The sequence below is a fragment of the Garra rufa genome, chromosome 24 (assembly GCF_049309525.1).
Source record: "Garra rufa chromosome 24, GarRuf1.0, whole genome shotgun sequence".
In the NCBI taxonomy this organism is placed as follows: Eukaryota; Metazoa; Chordata; class Actinopteri; order Cypriniformes; family Cyprinidae; genus Garra; species Garra rufa.
The window spans coordinates 21,284,509-21,302,947 of NC_133384.1; the positions used below are offsets into that span (position 1 = coordinate 21,284,509).

General features: G+C 35.3%; 1 protein-coding gene across 1 annotated transcript in view; it reads right to left on the reverse strand.

Annotated features, from left to right (window-relative positions):
- The window catches only part of boc (BOC cell adhesion associated, oncogene regulated), a 37,278-nt gene that overhangs the window by 6,722 nt on the left and 12,117 nt on the right, over nt 1-18,439 (reverse strand). Inside the window, exons 2-10 of the mRNA XM_073830681.1 lie at nt 14,448-14,572; nt 13,992-14,273; nt 7,883-8,029; nt 4,807-4,950; nt 4,422-4,715; nt 2,322-2,594; nt 511-770; nt 250-415; nt 66-125 (exon numbers count right to left, since the gene is read on the reverse strand). Coding sequence (XP_073686782.1) covers nt 66-125; nt 250-415; nt 511-770; nt 2,322-2,594; nt 4,422-4,715; nt 4,807-4,950; nt 7,883-8,029; nt 13,992-14,273; nt 14,448-14,556 — 1,735 coding nt within the window. The 5' untranslated portion in view covers nt 14,557-14,572. The remainder of the gene's footprint in view (nt 1-65; nt 126-249; nt 416-510; nt 771-2,321; nt 2,595-4,421; nt 4,716-4,806; nt 4,951-7,882; nt 8,030-13,991; nt 14,274-14,447; nt 14,573-18,439) is intronic.

Genomic DNA, 18,439 nt, shown 5'->3' on the forward strand with positions numbered 1-18,439 from the left:
TATTTAATGTGACAGTTCCTGACTACTGCAGCCATAAATACATATATTGGCAAAAGTATACTCACGCAAAAGACGAGGTGGCACCACTGGTGTTTTTGGAGGGCCTATGGGTCCTCCTCTCCTCCCTGCAGACCAACATTAAAGAGGCACTTTAATTCAGCATTACTACTGAAGTGTACAAATGCTAAAAAAAAGTTTTCAAATGCTACCGCAGAAAGGCAATCTAAAACTAGCTGTACGTCTGCATACATTTGCCTGTTCTGAAAGTCATCATCGCTGGCTGCCCAAGTCCAGCGCAGTTCTTAGCGGCCATCTCCACTTCATAGAGGCTGGCGGGCTGCAGTTTGGTCAGAGTAAGCTTGTGCTGGGAGCCTGAAATAGTGTTAGTGGTCCACTCTCCGGGAGATTCTCCAGCCTGTGAGAGAGAAAAGTACCCACCATGAATCAGAGGAGTGGAGTCACATGACAAACATACTGTAGAGTGAAACGAAACAGATCACACTGTTGTACCTTTCTGTACTTGACGACATACTCCAGCACAGGCGCTCCTCCATCATGACGGGGTTTCCAGGTCAGTTCATAGTAGTCGGCCTTTCCTGTACGTGGCTGACTCAGGATGACGGGCGCTTCGGCGAGGGAGACTCTGACCTCAGAGCAGTCGAAAGGCAGAACGGCACTGGTGGCCACGGGCTTCAAGGGTGGCTGTTCCCGCAAGACCTTATCTGGACTCATTGGTCGAAACAGGGGCAGTTTACCTGATCGTGAGGGCACTGAAACAAAAAAAAAAAAAATTTTTTAAATGTGACAAACACAAATAGAAATCAGTAAATACAGTACAGATATATGCATTACATAATGGGCTATAAATCAACAAACGAAAGTAAATAAATGGATAAATTACAAAAATTATTATTTATAAACAGTATTTATTCATATATTTTTGTATTATTTTACAAATTGTTAACTATGATTATTATCATGCACTATAATTACAAGAAAAAATAAATAAAACTAATAATATAATGTAATGATAATAATTATATAATACCATACTACTAATAAAAAATAATGATAAACAATAAATAAATTAATAAATGAAATGTAATTATAATAATTGCTTTACTGTTTTAATTTTAGTATGTTTTATTAATTGTAGTTTTTTTTATTAATTTTATTTATATATATTTTTATTATTTTTTATTATTTTATAAATTATTATACTATTTAAAAAAAATTAAAAACAACAAAAAAATAAAAATTACAATTAAAATATTATTAAATGATAAATCTTATAATTGCTACTACTATTATTATACCAGTATTAAGTTTCATTGTAATTTTTTATTATTTTATAAATGTTAACTTTTTTCACTTTTAATTATAAAATTTTACAATAGAATACTACTACTACACCTACCAATAATAGTAAAAAAATAATGATAATAAAATTAATTAATTAACAATAATAACAAATAGATCATAAAAAAAATATTATTTATATCTTGTATTAATTTATACATTTTTGTATGATTTTACAAATTGCTAACTATGATTTATTTACTTAATTACAAAGTAAAACATAATAAAACTAATAATAATATAATGCTAATAACAATTATATAATACAAAACTGCTAAAAAATATATAATAAAATGTTTAAATAAAACATTAATAATTTTAATTAGTATTTTTTTTTACAAATTGTATTATACATTTTATTAATTTAATTTTATTTGTTTTCATTCATTTTAATAACAAAATAATGAAAAAACAAAAAACTAAATAACAATTAAAAAAATCACAAGTAATAATAATTATTATTATTATAATACTTATTATTATTAAAATGAATAATAATAAAAAAAATAAATTTGAAAAATTACTGTTTATAAATTGTATTAATTTATTCATTTTTCTATTTTACAAATTGTTAACTAAGATTTATTCATTTAATTACAAATTACAATATAATAAAACTAATAATAATATAATGATAATAATAATTTCATAACACAATACATTTAATAAAATGTTATAATAATAATTATTACTTTACAAAGATATAATACTAGTATTTTTTTTATTAATTTTATTATACATTTTATTTTGTAAATTGGTAAATATTTTATTAATAATCTTAATAACAAAAATAGTACTTATAATAAAAATACCAATCAAAATTATTTATACATTTTATTTTTTAACAATGATTATCATTATTTGCATTTGTAATAGTAAAAATAAATTTAATAAAATAATTTAATTATTAAAAAATATATATATTAACCTGAATATATTATTTTTTTAACAAAGTATCATACCTATTGGGACAGTGAGGAGCCTTGTAGCTGACTGTGAGCTCCCCACACCGTTCTCCGCCATGCACTGGTACATCCCATCATCCTGCGGACCAACATCAAGCACACGCAGCACCTGCGAGGACATCCGATGCCGAGGTGATGGGCTCAGGAGCTGAGCGTTGTGGAGCCACACCACAGTGGGTGCGGGCTTGCCCCTCACCTGACAGCTGAAACGCACCGTGTCGCCCCATGCAACGTCTTGCTGCTGCAGCTCGACACGCACCTGGGGCGGCTCTGAAATACAAAAGAAGGGAATTTCAGACAGGTGTATGTCAAAACATCAGAACAAATGCTGAATAGCATAACCCAACATGCATGTTGACGGTTTAACAGCACAAAGCATGAGTGCTGTTTGTGATGGCATGCTGCCGCAGAGGAGTCTGGGATAGACTGGCTTCTCTCACCCTCTTCCAAAACTTGATGGTTGGCTGCTAGTGAATCAGCTCGAGCTCATTAGAGCAGCAGCGAGAGCGGCTTAATTAATCACAGCTGCCGTGAGACGTGCCCACAAAAACAACCTCATCAATGTCTCAGAAACTCAATCCTACATACACGCTCTTTCTGTTCGGTAAATGTACTGTGGGTTCATTTGGATGCTTATTATCAACTATTTTGTTTCTGGGTCTGATACATGCCATGCTTATTACCTTAAAGCCGCGTTAAATTACTGGAAATTGAAATCGTGCCACGACACACACAAAATGTTCCACCACTGCCCTCGTTCGTATTTTCCATACTGGGTATCACTTTGATTTTTTTTTTCAGAATTGTGACTCTGGACCACAAAATCAGTCTTAAGTAGCACGGGTATATTTGCAGCAATAGCCAAAAATACATTGTATGGGTCAAAATGATTAATTTTCTATTATGCCAAAAGTCATTTAAGGATATTAATCAAAGATCATGTTCCATGAAGTGTTTTGTAAATTTCCTACTGTATATATATTATATATATTAAAACTTAATTTTTGATAAGTAAGATGCATTGCTAAAAACGTCATTTGAACAGCTTTTACAGGCGATTTTCTCAGTATTTTGATTTTTTTTTTTTTTGCACTCTCAGATTCCAGATTTTCAAATAGTTGTATCTCCACCAAATATTTTCCTATCCTAACAAACCATACATCAATTGAAAGCTTTCAAAAAATTGACCCTTATGATTGGTTTTGTGGTCCAGGATAACAATTTATTAATCTAGTTTATTGTATAAATGTAAAGTATAGACATAAAACACTATCATATCAAAAGACTGAAGTCAGTAAGATAAGAAATTAATACTTGTGTTCAGCAAGGATGCATTACATTTATCAAAAATGACAGAAAAGATATTTAAAATACCACAGGTTTTTTTATACAATGAATGCTATTCATCAAAGAATCCTAAAAAAAATATATAGATGTTAATTGAGCATCGAATCAGCATTTTATAATGATTTGAAGGATCAAATGACACTGAAGACTGGATTAATGGCTGCTGAAAATTCAGCTTTGTCATTTTTGTTATTAAAATTAATTTAAAAAGTCACAATTTATAAAATAATATTATTAAAATATATAATAAAATGAATAAAAAATATACTAATATTAAAACTTATTAAAATTATTGTTTTATTTATGAATTTTATCATCATTATCATATATTATAATTAGTTATATATGATTTATATGTAATAAATCAGAGTTAACAATTTACCTGATTACATGTTATTCACTAGACATGCAGGTAAATGTATAACTTCAACCAAAAATGAAAATTATGCCATTAATTACTCACACTCATGTCGTTCCAAACCCGTAATACCTTAAGATATTTTTGATGAAATTTCCGTTGAACCACTGATTTTACATAAGACTATTTTGTCGATTTCCTTGGTACCTTTCTGGACCCTTGCTGTCTATGGAGGGTCAAAGAGCCCTCGGATTACATCAAAAATATCTTAATTTGTGTTCCTTGATGAACAAAGCTCTTACAGGTTTGGAACGACAGAATTTTCATTTTAACATCTGAAACTCCTGCAACCCCCCAATCTGAGACTCTTCCTCTCCAGCAGTCATACTCACCGAACACCTGCACGTCGTACAGCACCCTAGCAGAACTCGCCGAGCCCATGCCGTTATCAGCGTGACACACGTAAGTGCCTGAGTCGCTCTCGCTTACTGCATCAATCAGCAAGTTGCTAAGCAAGAAGCGTGTGTTGTTATGATTTCGCAAGTCCAGGCCATCCTTAGCCCACGTGACGTGTGGAGTGGGAATGCCGCTGGCCACACACTCAAGTACAAGCCGCTGGCCTTTATTCACCATGATGGATCGAGACGCAGGTGGATAGATGATACGTGCGGCCTCAGACGTCGAACCTAAATGGGATGAAACATTTTAGTCAATTTCATGTCAACAAAAATGAGAAAATATGTGTGTGTGATTGTTTTTTTGTTGGTATCCTCTTACGTCGTATTCTAAGACGATCGGCAGAGGTGGAGGTTTTTACTTCCTGGGTGACAGGGTTGTAAGCAGCACATTTGTAGGGACCCTCATCATCTTCTGTAGCATTGGCTATCTGAAGGTTTCCTGATGGCATGATCAAGTAATTCCCTAAGACACAATTAGAGAAGACATGATCAGCATTTTTAGGACAGGCTAGTATAAACAGTTTTGTCTAATTTAAAGGGGTCCTATTATGCTCCTTTACAAAGTCTTTAATTTGTTTTTGAGGTGTACTTGAACATGCTGACATGCTTAGTTGTTCGAAAAACGCATTATTTTTCACATAATTTACATTATTACAATAGCTTTCTCCCCAGGCTGGCACAAACGGCTCGATTAGTTCCGGGTCCCGCCTTCCGAAAAGTCAAAAGTATTGTGATTGGTCAGAAGTCCCACTGTGTTGCGATTGGCCAACAGCGTAGACCGCGTTCCGCCCTGCTGCGCCCCTTCCCAAAGCAGCAAACTAGATTAAAGTGATTCTTACGTTTTAAATATACATATATATATATATTTTTTTTTTACACAAACACATCTGATCGCTAAAGGAGGCTTTTACCGACCGTCCCGGAGCCATGTGAGGCTTTTTTTTTTTTTATTATGGATCGACTTATTTTCAATCTATGCTGTTCTATGAGTACCAGAATTGATTTAATATAACTCCGATTGCATTAGTCTGAAAGAAGGAAGTCATATACACCTAGGATGCATAAAGGGTGAGTAAATAATACGCTATTGTTGGTCCTATCGTCAGCATACGAGACCGTGGATACGTGACATTATCATTATTGTGCTAATGTATTTAATTATTTGCATGCCTGTAACCATAAGGCTAGTGAAGCTATCTACACTGTATGATGAATAAATCTCTTACCACATACTGCACATATCTACGGCGCGGCGTAGACATGTGCTAGTTCGTGTTTACATCAGCCGCAGATCTGCGTGTGTTTGGACCCTCTGTACAACACACGTGAATCTCGCCGTTTCAGCACGGCTACCGGAGCAGTTCGCGAACCTTTAGTTAAAGCTGCGTTTAAACGAGCCGACCTACGGTTCGCTGTAGCATCCCAGAAGCGGCTGTCCATATTACATGGGTAAAGTTAGGCGAATCCCCCACCAGCCAACGAATTGAATTTCAGTAGGCGGGATACCGCGTTGTGACATCATTGCACCCGGAAAACAAACAATGTAGTCCAAACGAGTCGTTTGCTGTAGTTCTTGAAAAGTGATTTTTTAAAAATGAAATATCTCCGTTTGGAGTGGACTTTGAGATTTGTAACTTTGTAGATGTTTTTTATGCCCAAACATACACACCACACACTGGCTAAAGTTCAAAAAGTGAAAAAGCATAATAGCACCCCTTTAAGAATTTGTAACATTTCTTAAAGCTAAGCTGTGCAAATACATGAACATCAAGAGTAACTGCAACAAAGACAATCTTGCCAACAGGCAACGCTTTGTTAAGTGGACAAGACTAGACAACACACAAAGACTTGATGACTCTCAACGAGACAAGAGCTGTCAAACCTAAATACCAGAATCAACTAGTGTGCACTTTTAAATTTAGCAGAAATAACTGAAGCAAATCATATTTGAATGCAGAATTTGTGGATTGTAACAGATCCAATTATGACTCAGATAAAACTGAGAGATTACAATTTAGCAGAATGTGGAGAGCATACTTAATATAGACAGTGTTGGGAAGGTTACTTTGAAAATGTAATAGGCTACAGATTACAAGTTACCAGTTACAAGTTAAAATGTAATAAGTAGTGTAACTATTTCAAATACTTTTATTGAAGTAATGTAACTGATTACATTTGATTGCTTTTCTAAATGCACATTTACATTTAGTCATTTAGCAGGTTACATTTTTGGAAAGCGACTTTGGAAACAATAGAAGCAATCAAACCAACTTTCTAAAATCCTTCACCTCTTGATATTAAGATTATAAAAATTTAAATTTTAAAGCACAGCCACCATAAAATCAGACTTTAGCATCTTTTTGTACTTTAAGATCAATCTGGGGTGAAATACTGATTTAAAATCACAAAAAATAGTAAATATTAATACAATAAGTATTCAGATTTGTAATCGTTAACATTTTCTTAAGTAACTGTAATTTAATTACACATTTTTCTTTTTTTTTTACATAATTGTAATAGACTACAATTACACATACAAGATTTTTCAAGTTGTTTAAAGAATTATTTTCTGCTAACCAAGCCTGTATTTATTTGATCCAAAGTACAGCAAAAACAGAAAAATTCTGAACTATTTTTGCTTTTTAAAATGCTATTTTCTATTTTAATATATTTTAATATGTAATTGATTCCTGTGATCAAAGCTAAATTTTCAGCATCATTACTCAGGTCAGCAAAAATATATTAGAATGATTCTGAAGGATCATGTGACTGAAGTAATTATGCTAAAAATTCAGCTTTGAAACCACAGGAATAAATTACATTTTAAAATATATTAAAATAGAAAACAGTTATTTTAAATAGTAAATTTTTTTTTAAATTTTACTGTTTTTGCTGTACTTAATAAAAGAAATGTAGTCTTGGTGAGCAGAAGAAACATTAAAAATCTTACTGTTCAAAAACTTTTGACTGGCAATGTCCATTTTGTAATTAAATTACATAACACAGTTACATGTAATTAATTACTCTCCAACACTGAATATAGACTATACTATAAAGTATATACACATATATAGAGTATATGCTATAGAGTACTTACAGTGAAATATCTGGATGTGTTATAGCAAGAAACATGTCAAAATTACTAATTTAAGAGAAATAAAAGAGAAAACTGACCACAAAAGACAACAGTCAAACATTAATAGCCATTACAACACCCCTTGTGGCAAAGATGAGAATGCAAACACTTATATGTTGTAATCTGACATGTTCTTAATAGTTTAAACTTTTTATTATTAATTCGTTTACATGATCTTTGAATGTGTGCTGCTGAGGCCCCCTGGTTGAGAACCACTGGTGTATGTTAAGCATAAAAAAAAAAAAAGAATAAAAAGTACCTTTAGATGTCTCCAGCCACTCCTGTTTGACACTGTAGCGGACCTGAGCTTTAGGCTGACTCTCAGGCAGATGGCACTCGATGACTGCTGTGTTCCCTTCATCCACCTCAATCTCCTGCTGGTCATCTGGCTCAAAATCACGCAGCTCTGCAGGCAAACACACAAGAATGATCAGTTTTATTTTATAGCATATATATACTAAACCAAGAAAAGCAAGAGAAATCTCAAACGTCCAAGTGTCAGTGAGCATTTCGGAGTTGAAAGCCTCTTTGTATTCCATTCAGGAAACTGAGAAGCTTTAGAGTGCATATGCTTAGGACTTTTACTGGGATATCAAATGGGCAGACACCCAATAGCTCTGAAAAACAGAGACAGAAAGTCTAGCTTCCTTAAGCTCAAGTCAGCCCAGGCTAAAATGAGGTCAAAGGCTAAAGGTCAGCCATCTCTTGAGTTTCAAGGGAGGAAAAGTAGTTTGGATTGCAATAAAATGGAATAACTCCGCCTAAGCGAGTCTGTGTGTCATTCTGCAAAGAGAATATTTTCCAAAGGCAGACGGGGGAAAACTGCACGGCGCTGTCCTGAAAAAACCCTGAACTTAATCAAATATCTCCCCAACTGTTCATTACTCCTCTCACAAATCAAATCGCTTCATTGTTCTCCAGAGTTTAGTTATATTCCTTGGCGTCTGATACGTCTCGAAAGTTATGTACGACAGAGCCAAAAGATCTGTGAGGTAAAGATTTAAAAAAAGCTCTTTGTTAAGTATTCCTGGAACCAAAGACATACAATGATGGATGATATGAGCTCTTAAATAATCAGCATCTGATGAACTCTTTGACACCAGCTGCTGCATCTGTGCTCTGAAAGCAATCATCGCCTTGGTTTTTGAAGTAAAATGGCTTTTGAAATTATTTCTTGGGAGATGAGAATTCCAGGGCATGAAGCTGAGAGCAGGGTGGAGAATGTTTTGGGGGGAAAACGATCCATTTGCTAAATCAATCAGGGTTTTTTTACAGCCCACTCCTGCCAGCATCCCCCACCGCCCCACACCTCTCCTAAATTCCTCAGTGCACACCTTTAACCCCTCCTCTGACTGACTCCCCCTTCATCTCCCCTCCTCAAAACATTCATCCCCCCTCAGGTGTGCGAGAGCGGAATGAGGGAAGGTAAAAAACAGGGAGAAAACATTCAATTAATCACATTAAACATTTTAAACAAAAATTCAAGTCATGTACACTAAGTTTAATAGGAGTAAGATTTTTTTCACCAAGGTTGCTTTTAACTATGGAAGTCTGTTTCTGCCACTGAAAAAAAGGTAATAGTGACTTTTTATCTCACAATTCTGACTTTTTCTGGCAATTGCGAGTTCACAACTCACAATTCTGACTTCTTTTCTCAGAACTGCGTGATACAAACTCGCAATTTTGAGTTATGCAAGATATAAACTCGGAATTCTGAGTTTACAACTCACAATTCTGACAACTCGCAATTGTGAGTTTATATCTTGCAATTCTGAGAAAAAAGAAAGAATTACTAATTTATATCTCACTATTCTGAGAAAAAATTTAAAAATAAGAAAAGAAGTCATAATTACGAGTTTATATCTTACAATTCTGAGAAAAGGGTCAGAATTAAGAGTTTTTATCTCTCAGTTTATATCTTGCAATTCTAACTTAATCATTTGCAATTGTGAGCTTATATCACGCAATTCTGAGAAAAAAGGTCAGAATTGCAAGTTTGTATCAAGCAATTTTGAGAAAGAGCCAGAATTATGAGTTTATATTTCATAATTCTGAGGAAATTCGAGTTTATATCACACTTCTGAGAAAAAAGTCAGAATTAAGAGTTTCTTTCTCAATTATGAGAAAAAAGTCAGAATTTCGAGTTTATATCTTACAATTCTGAGAAAAAAGTCAGAATTACAATTTTGTATTAAGCAATTCTAAGAAAAAAAGAGAAAATAATAGTTTATCTCACAATTTTTAGAAAAAGTTTAGAATTATGAGTTTATATCTCATATCAAAGTTTATATCAATTCGGAGAAAAAAAGTCAGAATTGCAAGTTTGTGTCACACAATTCTGAGAAAAATCGGAATTGCAAGATTTAAACTCGCAATTGCAAAAAAAAAAAAAACAGTCAGAAATGTGAGATAAAAAGTCCCAATTAGTCTTTTTATTTTTTCAGTGGCGGAAATAGGCTTCCATATTAAACAGATCAAAAGTGACAGTAAAAACTTTTATAACACAAAAGGATACAAAAGATTTCTATTTCAAATAAATGCTGTTCTTTTGACCTTTGTATACATTAAAGAATCCTAGAAAATGGGTTTTCACAAAAATATTAAGCAGCACAACTGTTTCCATCATTGGTAATAATAAGAAATGTTTCTGACCATCAAATCAGCATATTACAATCTTATCTTACCGAACCTGTGTAATTATTTAGTTGTAAACACTTTGAAAAAGCTTCTTAAAAGACATATAACTCAAATTCAGCAAAGCCTTTGACTTTGACTTTGCGTGTGAATATAGATTGAGGCAAGAGGGAAAGGTTGCCAGCAAAGAAATACTCAATTTCCATTTTTTCCAAACTCAAAGTCATCACATAACATCAAAAGACTTGGAACATAACTTACGAGTCGTATGGACTGCATTTAAACAGTTTCACGGCAAAAGAATGAACGTGAGAACAGTGGCAGACTACAAGGAAAAACTGTGAAACAAATGTTTATATGCTTCTAATATGTTTGTATGTGCGCGTGAGGAGGTAAAGGGCGAACGTGTGATTTGTTTGCGTGCGTGCGGTACATTCTAAGACTCCTGGAGGCCTGGAAAGCAGGGAATGCTGGGAGCCATTCAGAATTAATAGTATTTATAAAATAGATCAGACACGTTTCCAACTCCTCTTGGCAATGCTTTCATACATGCTGCACGGTTACTTAGCATTCATCATTTTTATGTCTGGGGCCGCAGAGCCAGTGTGTGTATGAGCGCTCATGTTTGTATGATGTTTAAAACTCATAATGAGACGACGCAGCAACTATTGTGTGGAATATCGCTTTGCCAGACTATGTGTAACCCTAAAAGACGACAAAGAAAACAAGTTCGCCCAAGAGTTTATTGAGAATTAGTTACGCCATGTATTAAAAACATATGTGACGAGGTGTGTGCGAGAGAGGGAAGAAAAGGGAGAGAGAGTGCCGAAGGAATGTTTCTTGGCTGGAAGGACACGGGAGGCTCGCTTGTCTGTGGAGGAATTTAAGAGGAGAGTTTGAAATAATGCTCAGGCAGGCAACGGCCTCCCCGGTGGGAGACGCTTCAGACAGGATTCCTACAGAGACGGATACCAGGGAGAGCCAAGCTCTTTCACAGAGCAAAAACAAATGGGCAGAGCTTTGAAATATGGAGACGTAAGACAACTTAAGGCTCGCAATCACACGCAGCGCCCTCCCCGAGGAACTGTCCAACCCCTGGCTGACTAAGGGAGGAGGTCTTTATTAAATTAGAGCGAGGGGCCGACGTGGGATCATCAGAGACGGGGGGCCCCAGCTAAGAGCTCACATCTGCGCGCCCCTAGCTCTCGACTCCTAATTCATAGTCCTTATCAATTACATCTCGCGAATGTACGAGAGGCAAAGTAAAATGAGGGAGGTTGAAAGTCAGAAAAAAACAAATGAGCTTTGAGAGGACTGAAATCCAATGCAGCATTAAATGCCATGAGCAGAAACGCAGAGTTTGAGAGAGGGAAATCAGGGGGGTGGATGATGTAAAGCATGCCTGCTTTGAGGAGGTGAAGATGGTGTCAGGAATCTCATGTTGCGTCTCATCTTGACAGAAGATCCTGCCTCGACTAGTCCCGCCAAACCTACACTGCTCACACTATCACACATGTATGCACGCAGTTCTTTAGAATTTCGTATGCGGCACACACTCACATACAGTTTATGAAAATAAAACTAAATAAACTGAAGGTTATTTTAAGTTAGGAAAATTTGATGGGCAGAGCCAATGAGCATATTGGGTTTTTTTGAGAGGGAGAAATTAGTACTTTAATCAGCAAGGATACATTAAACTGATTATAAGTGAAAATAAAGACATTTATATTATTAAAAAAGATTTATATTTCAAATAAATGCTGTTCTTTTTTACTTTCTTTTCAAAGAATCCTGAAGAAGCAAATGCTGTTTAAATGATGATAAATAAGAAAAGTTTCTTGAGCACTAAATCAGCATATTAGAATGATTTCTGAAGGATCATGTGACACTAAAGGCTGAAGTAATGATGCTGAAAATTTAGCTTTGCATCACAGTAATAAATTATATTTTAAAATACATTCTTGTATCTCGTATGTGGCACAAACTCACATACGTTTATGGAAATAAAAATAAATAAACTGAAGGTTTTAGGATTTTTAAATTTGCTATGATGCAAGAAATTCAGCATTTTCATAATCACAAATAATAAAATTGTGATCATGTAAACTCTTTTGCACAGACAGTCAGTTGTTTTCACTTCCACTGAAGCTTAAGATGCTCTTATAAATTATCATCTCAAATCATGCTGGAGAACATGATCCTCAGGTTTGGACAAACTTGTAGAGTTAATGCAGCTTGAGTGTTTCTGCCATTAAGGCAAAAAGGAGAAAAATTACTTGTGATCACTTTTTACTTTTCACTCAAATCATTGTGCTAATAATATGATTCGTATCGAAAGCACTTTAGTACATGAGAATCACTTTGAGTGAAGATTACACACTTTTGAACCTAGAGCCCTATAAAAACCTATAGAAACGACATTTTCGTTTTTCTGGATTCAGTTTTTTCCATAAAAATTTCTCTAGACTATGTTCTAATGGTTAAATTAAAGTGTATTTATCAAAATGTCTAATTAACTGAAATTATGAAACTTACACAATTTAACAATTTATTAAAAGTCTAACAAAAATTTAATTTAAGGGCCTATGAAATAGTTTATTTTTTTGCTAAAATTCAGTTTAATGTTGATCACATTCTGTGTTTTCCATTAATTTTCTGGAATTCATTTAAATGGTTTCATTAAATTTTAATAATAAAAAACATCTCTAATTAATTGATTTTAATAAAGTTTTTTTTCCAGAAATGCTGTGTTGTGTACGTCCATTTTTGTTAAATATTTTTTCTGGTAAATATTCTTACAAAAATAATGTTTCAATTGTTTTATTAGTAGTAGTAGTACTATTATTACATTAAGTAATACATTTGTGTTACAGTTTCTTCAAGTTAAACCAAACTTTTAACAGGTTGTTGTGAAGACCTTTAAGTTTCTGTTTGTATATGATGTGATGGTAGTTTTTCTCACAAGAAACGATAAAATGCTCATGAAGTCACTCTCAGCAGTCCTAGAAATTATGTTTATGTGTTCATCTAGTTATATATCGAGGCAGAAGAAACTAAAAACAGCGAGCATCAGGGACACAGACACTACTCCATATCACATTTTGATTTGAGTGTACTGACCTACTTTTGATTTATTCATCCAGAATTTGGCTAATTCCGTGCCATTCTGCATTCTACAGTAAACGTTATTTTTATGACTGGATTCTGCGATTCCATCCATGTTTTCCACCCTATGAACCCCAATGCATACCAGCAGAAAAAATAAAAAAGTTTAAGGTTCATAAATCTCTTATTTTACTGTAAATAAAAAAGTGTTATTGTAAAATATTATTGCAAATTACAATAACCCCAAACTTTTAAATGGTACTATATGAAGAAACTCTCACAAAATTCACATGCGGTTTCTTTTTCTGTCTTTCTTTCTCTTTCCGTTCCGCCTCTGTGTATGCAGAGAGGGAAGCAGTAGAGAACAGGGAGGAGGCCCTTCAATAATGGGGCCCGTGGTTCACCCGTACACACACGCACAGGCATTATGGTGGGTCACATTACACACCCTTCCCGTGCTCCAACACCGACTAATTTAGGGCAAACACACACACACACACACACACTAGCAGTACAGCTCGGCCTGCATACAACCACACACTGTAGAACTCTTTGAATTCAGCACAGAAAAGTTTACAACATTTACAAATTTAATTGACTGATGTTTATAAAAGTGTGTGTGTACTCACTAGCTGCAGTAACGTTGGCCGGCACGCTAGCGCAGGACCCAACGCTGGTGGTGGCCACACACTGGTATCTGCCCACGGTGAGGTTTGTAAGGGAGGGGATGTAGAGCGAACCGGGCCGCACCAGCACTCCCAACTCCTCGTCGCCCCCATTTGGCAGCTCTCTGCTGTTCAGACGCCAGCTGATGTTGACATGGTTGGGCAGGGCGCTGCAGCGCAGGGTCACGCTGCCCCCCAGTTTCTGTACCACAGAAAGAGGCTCCTCGGTGAAGATCGGGACGTCATCTAAAAGAGCAATCGGGACGTAATAATGGTGAATAAATATATCAGTTATCCAAAACAAACGGCTATAATAGGTGCCGGATCTGAACACAGCTTGTTCTAACTCAGATGAAGCCAGCTTTATGATGTTTTGCTGGGAATAGGTCTTGGAGAAGAACCAAGATGTCAAAAACACACCTCTAACAGCTGCACTATCCTGCAGGCAGCACAGCAGCGCACCCAGGGCACACAGTACTTGAATCTTCCGCTTTCTTTCCCAGGGTATCCAATCCAATATCCCAGACATCTTCCATACACTACCCCTGTGAAAGAGAGTGAGAAAAAGAGAGGTTATCAGCTGAAAAGTAGTTAGCGTGACATTAAATTGCACATGTGGGGAGTATAGTAATGGAACAAACACATACGCAACCCACAATCTGAATCACACAGCTGACAAAAACAAGAAAAGAGACCAAATTCAGAACATGCATTACTAGGGGTGGGTGATATACTGACACGATTAGCTGAGAAATTTGTCAACGAGTAGAGATTTTGGACTGTTGCTGTGCTATGTGGTCATGAAAACTTATCGTTGCATGCATTTTTAAGCATTGTGGTATAAAAACAAGTGATTGTAAGCCTTGAAATGCTATTAGCAGCGAAAAAAAACTTTATGAGCGTGCTGTTTGAGAGACAAAACACGTGAAGACGGTGTTCATAGAGCGTGGGAGTATTGAATCTAGTTATTTTTGGCACTTTATAGGCATTGAACGGTAAATACACATACTTGTATGTGTCAAAATGCCTGCCTTTGCAAGTATCCTCGTAAACACAGTCTTAAGGGAAAGCAAACAGCTGAGAAAGAAAACACATATGTAACAATATATTGGATCCGGGCAGCTCTTAGAGTGATAGCAGTCTAATATTCCTGCTGTCTGTCATTCATGTTAATCAAACAACAAAAGAGAGAAAATCTCTCACTGTTCTTGACTAAATCACTTTTGCAGCTTAAGAAAAAACATATTTTAGTTATGCAGTGTTTTTGTACATTTGATTACTTTATACAATGTATGTAGCATTTCTATTTTTTTGTCCTATTGTTTGTAATTAGTTTCTTATTCTTATGTTTACTTGTCTTCAGTGAGCATTTTTGTGTATTTGAACCCTTTCCAACAATGACTGTATGATTTTGAGATTCATGTTTTCGCGCTGAGGACAACTTCAAATGTTAACTGATGCGCCAGAAGGAAAACAATGCATTAAGAGCCAGGGGGTATAAAGTTTTTGAATTTTAAGATCAGGGTAAATTTAACTTATTTTGTCTTCTGGGAGACATGAAAGTTTTTTCCGAAACTTCAGAAGGGCACTACTAAATGAAAAAAATATGATATTTAGGCAAAATAAGACAAATGTACACATCTTCATTCTGTTTAAAAATGTTCACCCCTGGCTCGTAATGCATTGTTTTTCCTTCTGAGGCATCAGTGAGCATTTGAACTTTCTGTAATAGTTGCATACGAGTCCCTCAGTTGTCCTCAGTGTGAAAAGATGGATCTCAGAATCATACAGTCATTGTTGGAAAGGGTTCAAACCAAAAAAACCAAAGACTTTGTGCGACCTAAAGGACTTTTTTGAAGAACAGTGGGTAGTTTAACTGTTCAGGACAAACAAGGTTCAGGACTCATGAACAACTATCACTAAACAACAAAAACAACAGCTGTGGATCATTCAGGTAACAACACAGTATTAAGAATCAAGTGTATGTAAACTTTTTAACAGGGTCAATTTTATAAATTCAACAATTATTTTCTCTTGTGGACTATATGTAAATGTATTTATGTGAAATATCTTATTCAGGTCGCTACTAAATAAAAAATAACATGCATTTTGTATGATCCCTCTTACTTTGGTAAAAAAAACGAACATTTTGCAGATTCTGCAAGTTGTATGTATGTAAACTTTTTACCTAAACTATATATTTCAAATAAATGATGTTCTTTTGAACTTTGTATTCAAAGAATCCTAAAAAAAATGCTATTTTCAATGATAATAATAAATCTATCTTAAGCACTAAATCAGCATATTAGAATGATTTCTGAAGGATCTTGTGACACAGAAGACTGGAGTAATGATGCTAAAAATTCAGCTCTGCCATCACAGGAATAAATTAGATTTTAATAGTTTTAACATAATAAAACAGAAAACAGTTATATTTTAGATCAAATAAATGTAGCCTTGGAGAGCATGAATAAGACATCTTTCAAAAACATTCAATCTTGTGTTCGCAGAACACATGCTGAAACACACATCCGCTTGGACCCCCATTCAGCGGGTCGAACTGTTGAGACGGGTGCCCGGATAAGAAGTGGGGGAAATCTGAGCCCCCTCACTCAGGTGTAACCGATACAGGCGGGTTCAAAAGAAAAAGACCTGCACACAAAGGACAATGGGGTGGGGGTGATATCATTTGTGTTTTCTGGAAATATTGAGTAGTGTAACGCGATCCCTACAAAGACGCAAACCGAGGGAGAACGAGCGAGCAGAGAGAGAGAGAGAAAAAGAGTAATGGCTAGTGTATTAACAGTTAATGCAGGAAAGGGAGCGTTTCTCTCCCTCGACTCTTACTGCCAAGTTTCCCGAATTCTTTCCTGTCAGGTTAAACTAACAACTTCCCGTCAGGAGGAGGAGGGTGGTCCATTGCTCCCAGACTGCAAATCTCTCTCTCTCTCTCTCTCTCTCTCTCTCTCTCTCTCTCTCTCTCTCTCTCTCACACACACACACACACACACACACACACACACACTCAAACACGCACAACTCTACTCCCATCAATTGTAAGAAATGATTAATGAAGCCTCACAGAAAGATTGAGAGCTCAAACATGGGAGGGAACCACACGACACAACTCAAGAAAAAACTCTGCAAAAATAAATGAAGTCTGCGTCTTGGGATCTGCAGTTGTTTTTCTGGAGCTGGTAGGTACATAGCCATTAGCTATTAGCCAAACTCTTGCTGATGGAATAGAATGTGTGCCATTTACAGACTTTGGGGTTGGCCCTAAATAAATGTTTTTTTCCGTTTCCAGCAGCAGAAATAAACAAGTTATGCTGTCTGTGTAATGCTGCAGAGAGATGTTATTTAGTCTGACTGATTTGGAAATGTTGGACTCATCATTTTAATTACCATATGTGTTAAAACGCAGATGGATTTCGCTGTCCGCTACAACATTAGCTTGTTTGTTTCTTGTCTCTGAAGTGGAAACGGTGTGACGCTGATTCCAGGCACACCGGGAACTCACTGTGCCGCTAAGATCATACTGACCTAAGCAAACATTCAACTTGACAAACAGGCCAACAACAACTAGCTTCTACCACTTTAAGTGAACACTTAGTCAAGTTCTCCATGTTTAATTAAAGCTCTGTAAGTCATCAGGTCAATGACTGGCTCAGGTCACTGCTAAATTAATGATTCACCATCATGTCTGCTACTGATAATTGCTAAGAACAGTAGTACTACAACTCATGACATTGCTATTAATACAAAAACGACATCCATTACTACTACTGTGTAGTGGTTTAGATGATTGTTTCAGTTGTGTTTTAAACACAGCCAATGACTGTGAGAGGTGGAAGTACAGTCAGGTACTGTTGTGTCTCTGGGTGTCAATCACTCAACCAATTAAACACTCCAAGTTCAGATTAGAAATAGCCCTGCCAATATTTTCACTAGCAAAAATAATAATAATAATAATAATATAGAAAATACCAGAAAATGTGGTTATATACAAGCAAATAATGATTAAAATATAATAAAGTGTTAAAATGAAATGAAGAGTTTATTTGCAAAAATAGATAACTTAGCTTGTTTAATTTTCAAAAATAATGTTTTTTATTATGTTATCATGTTTTTATTGTGTTTTACTGCCTTAGTTCTCTGTATTTTTAGTTATTTTTACTTTATATCAAAATAACCCAACTGACTGCAGTTTGATTGAGATAACTGGAATGCACAATGAAAAAACATGATTTATCATGAGTTATCTGTTTTTGCAAATTAACTCTTCAAATATAGTTGTCAAAAACATATTTGTCAAAAAATAACCTAATATTTAATGCAATATATACACACACACACACACACACACACACACACACACACACAGGCATATATACATATATATTGCAATTATT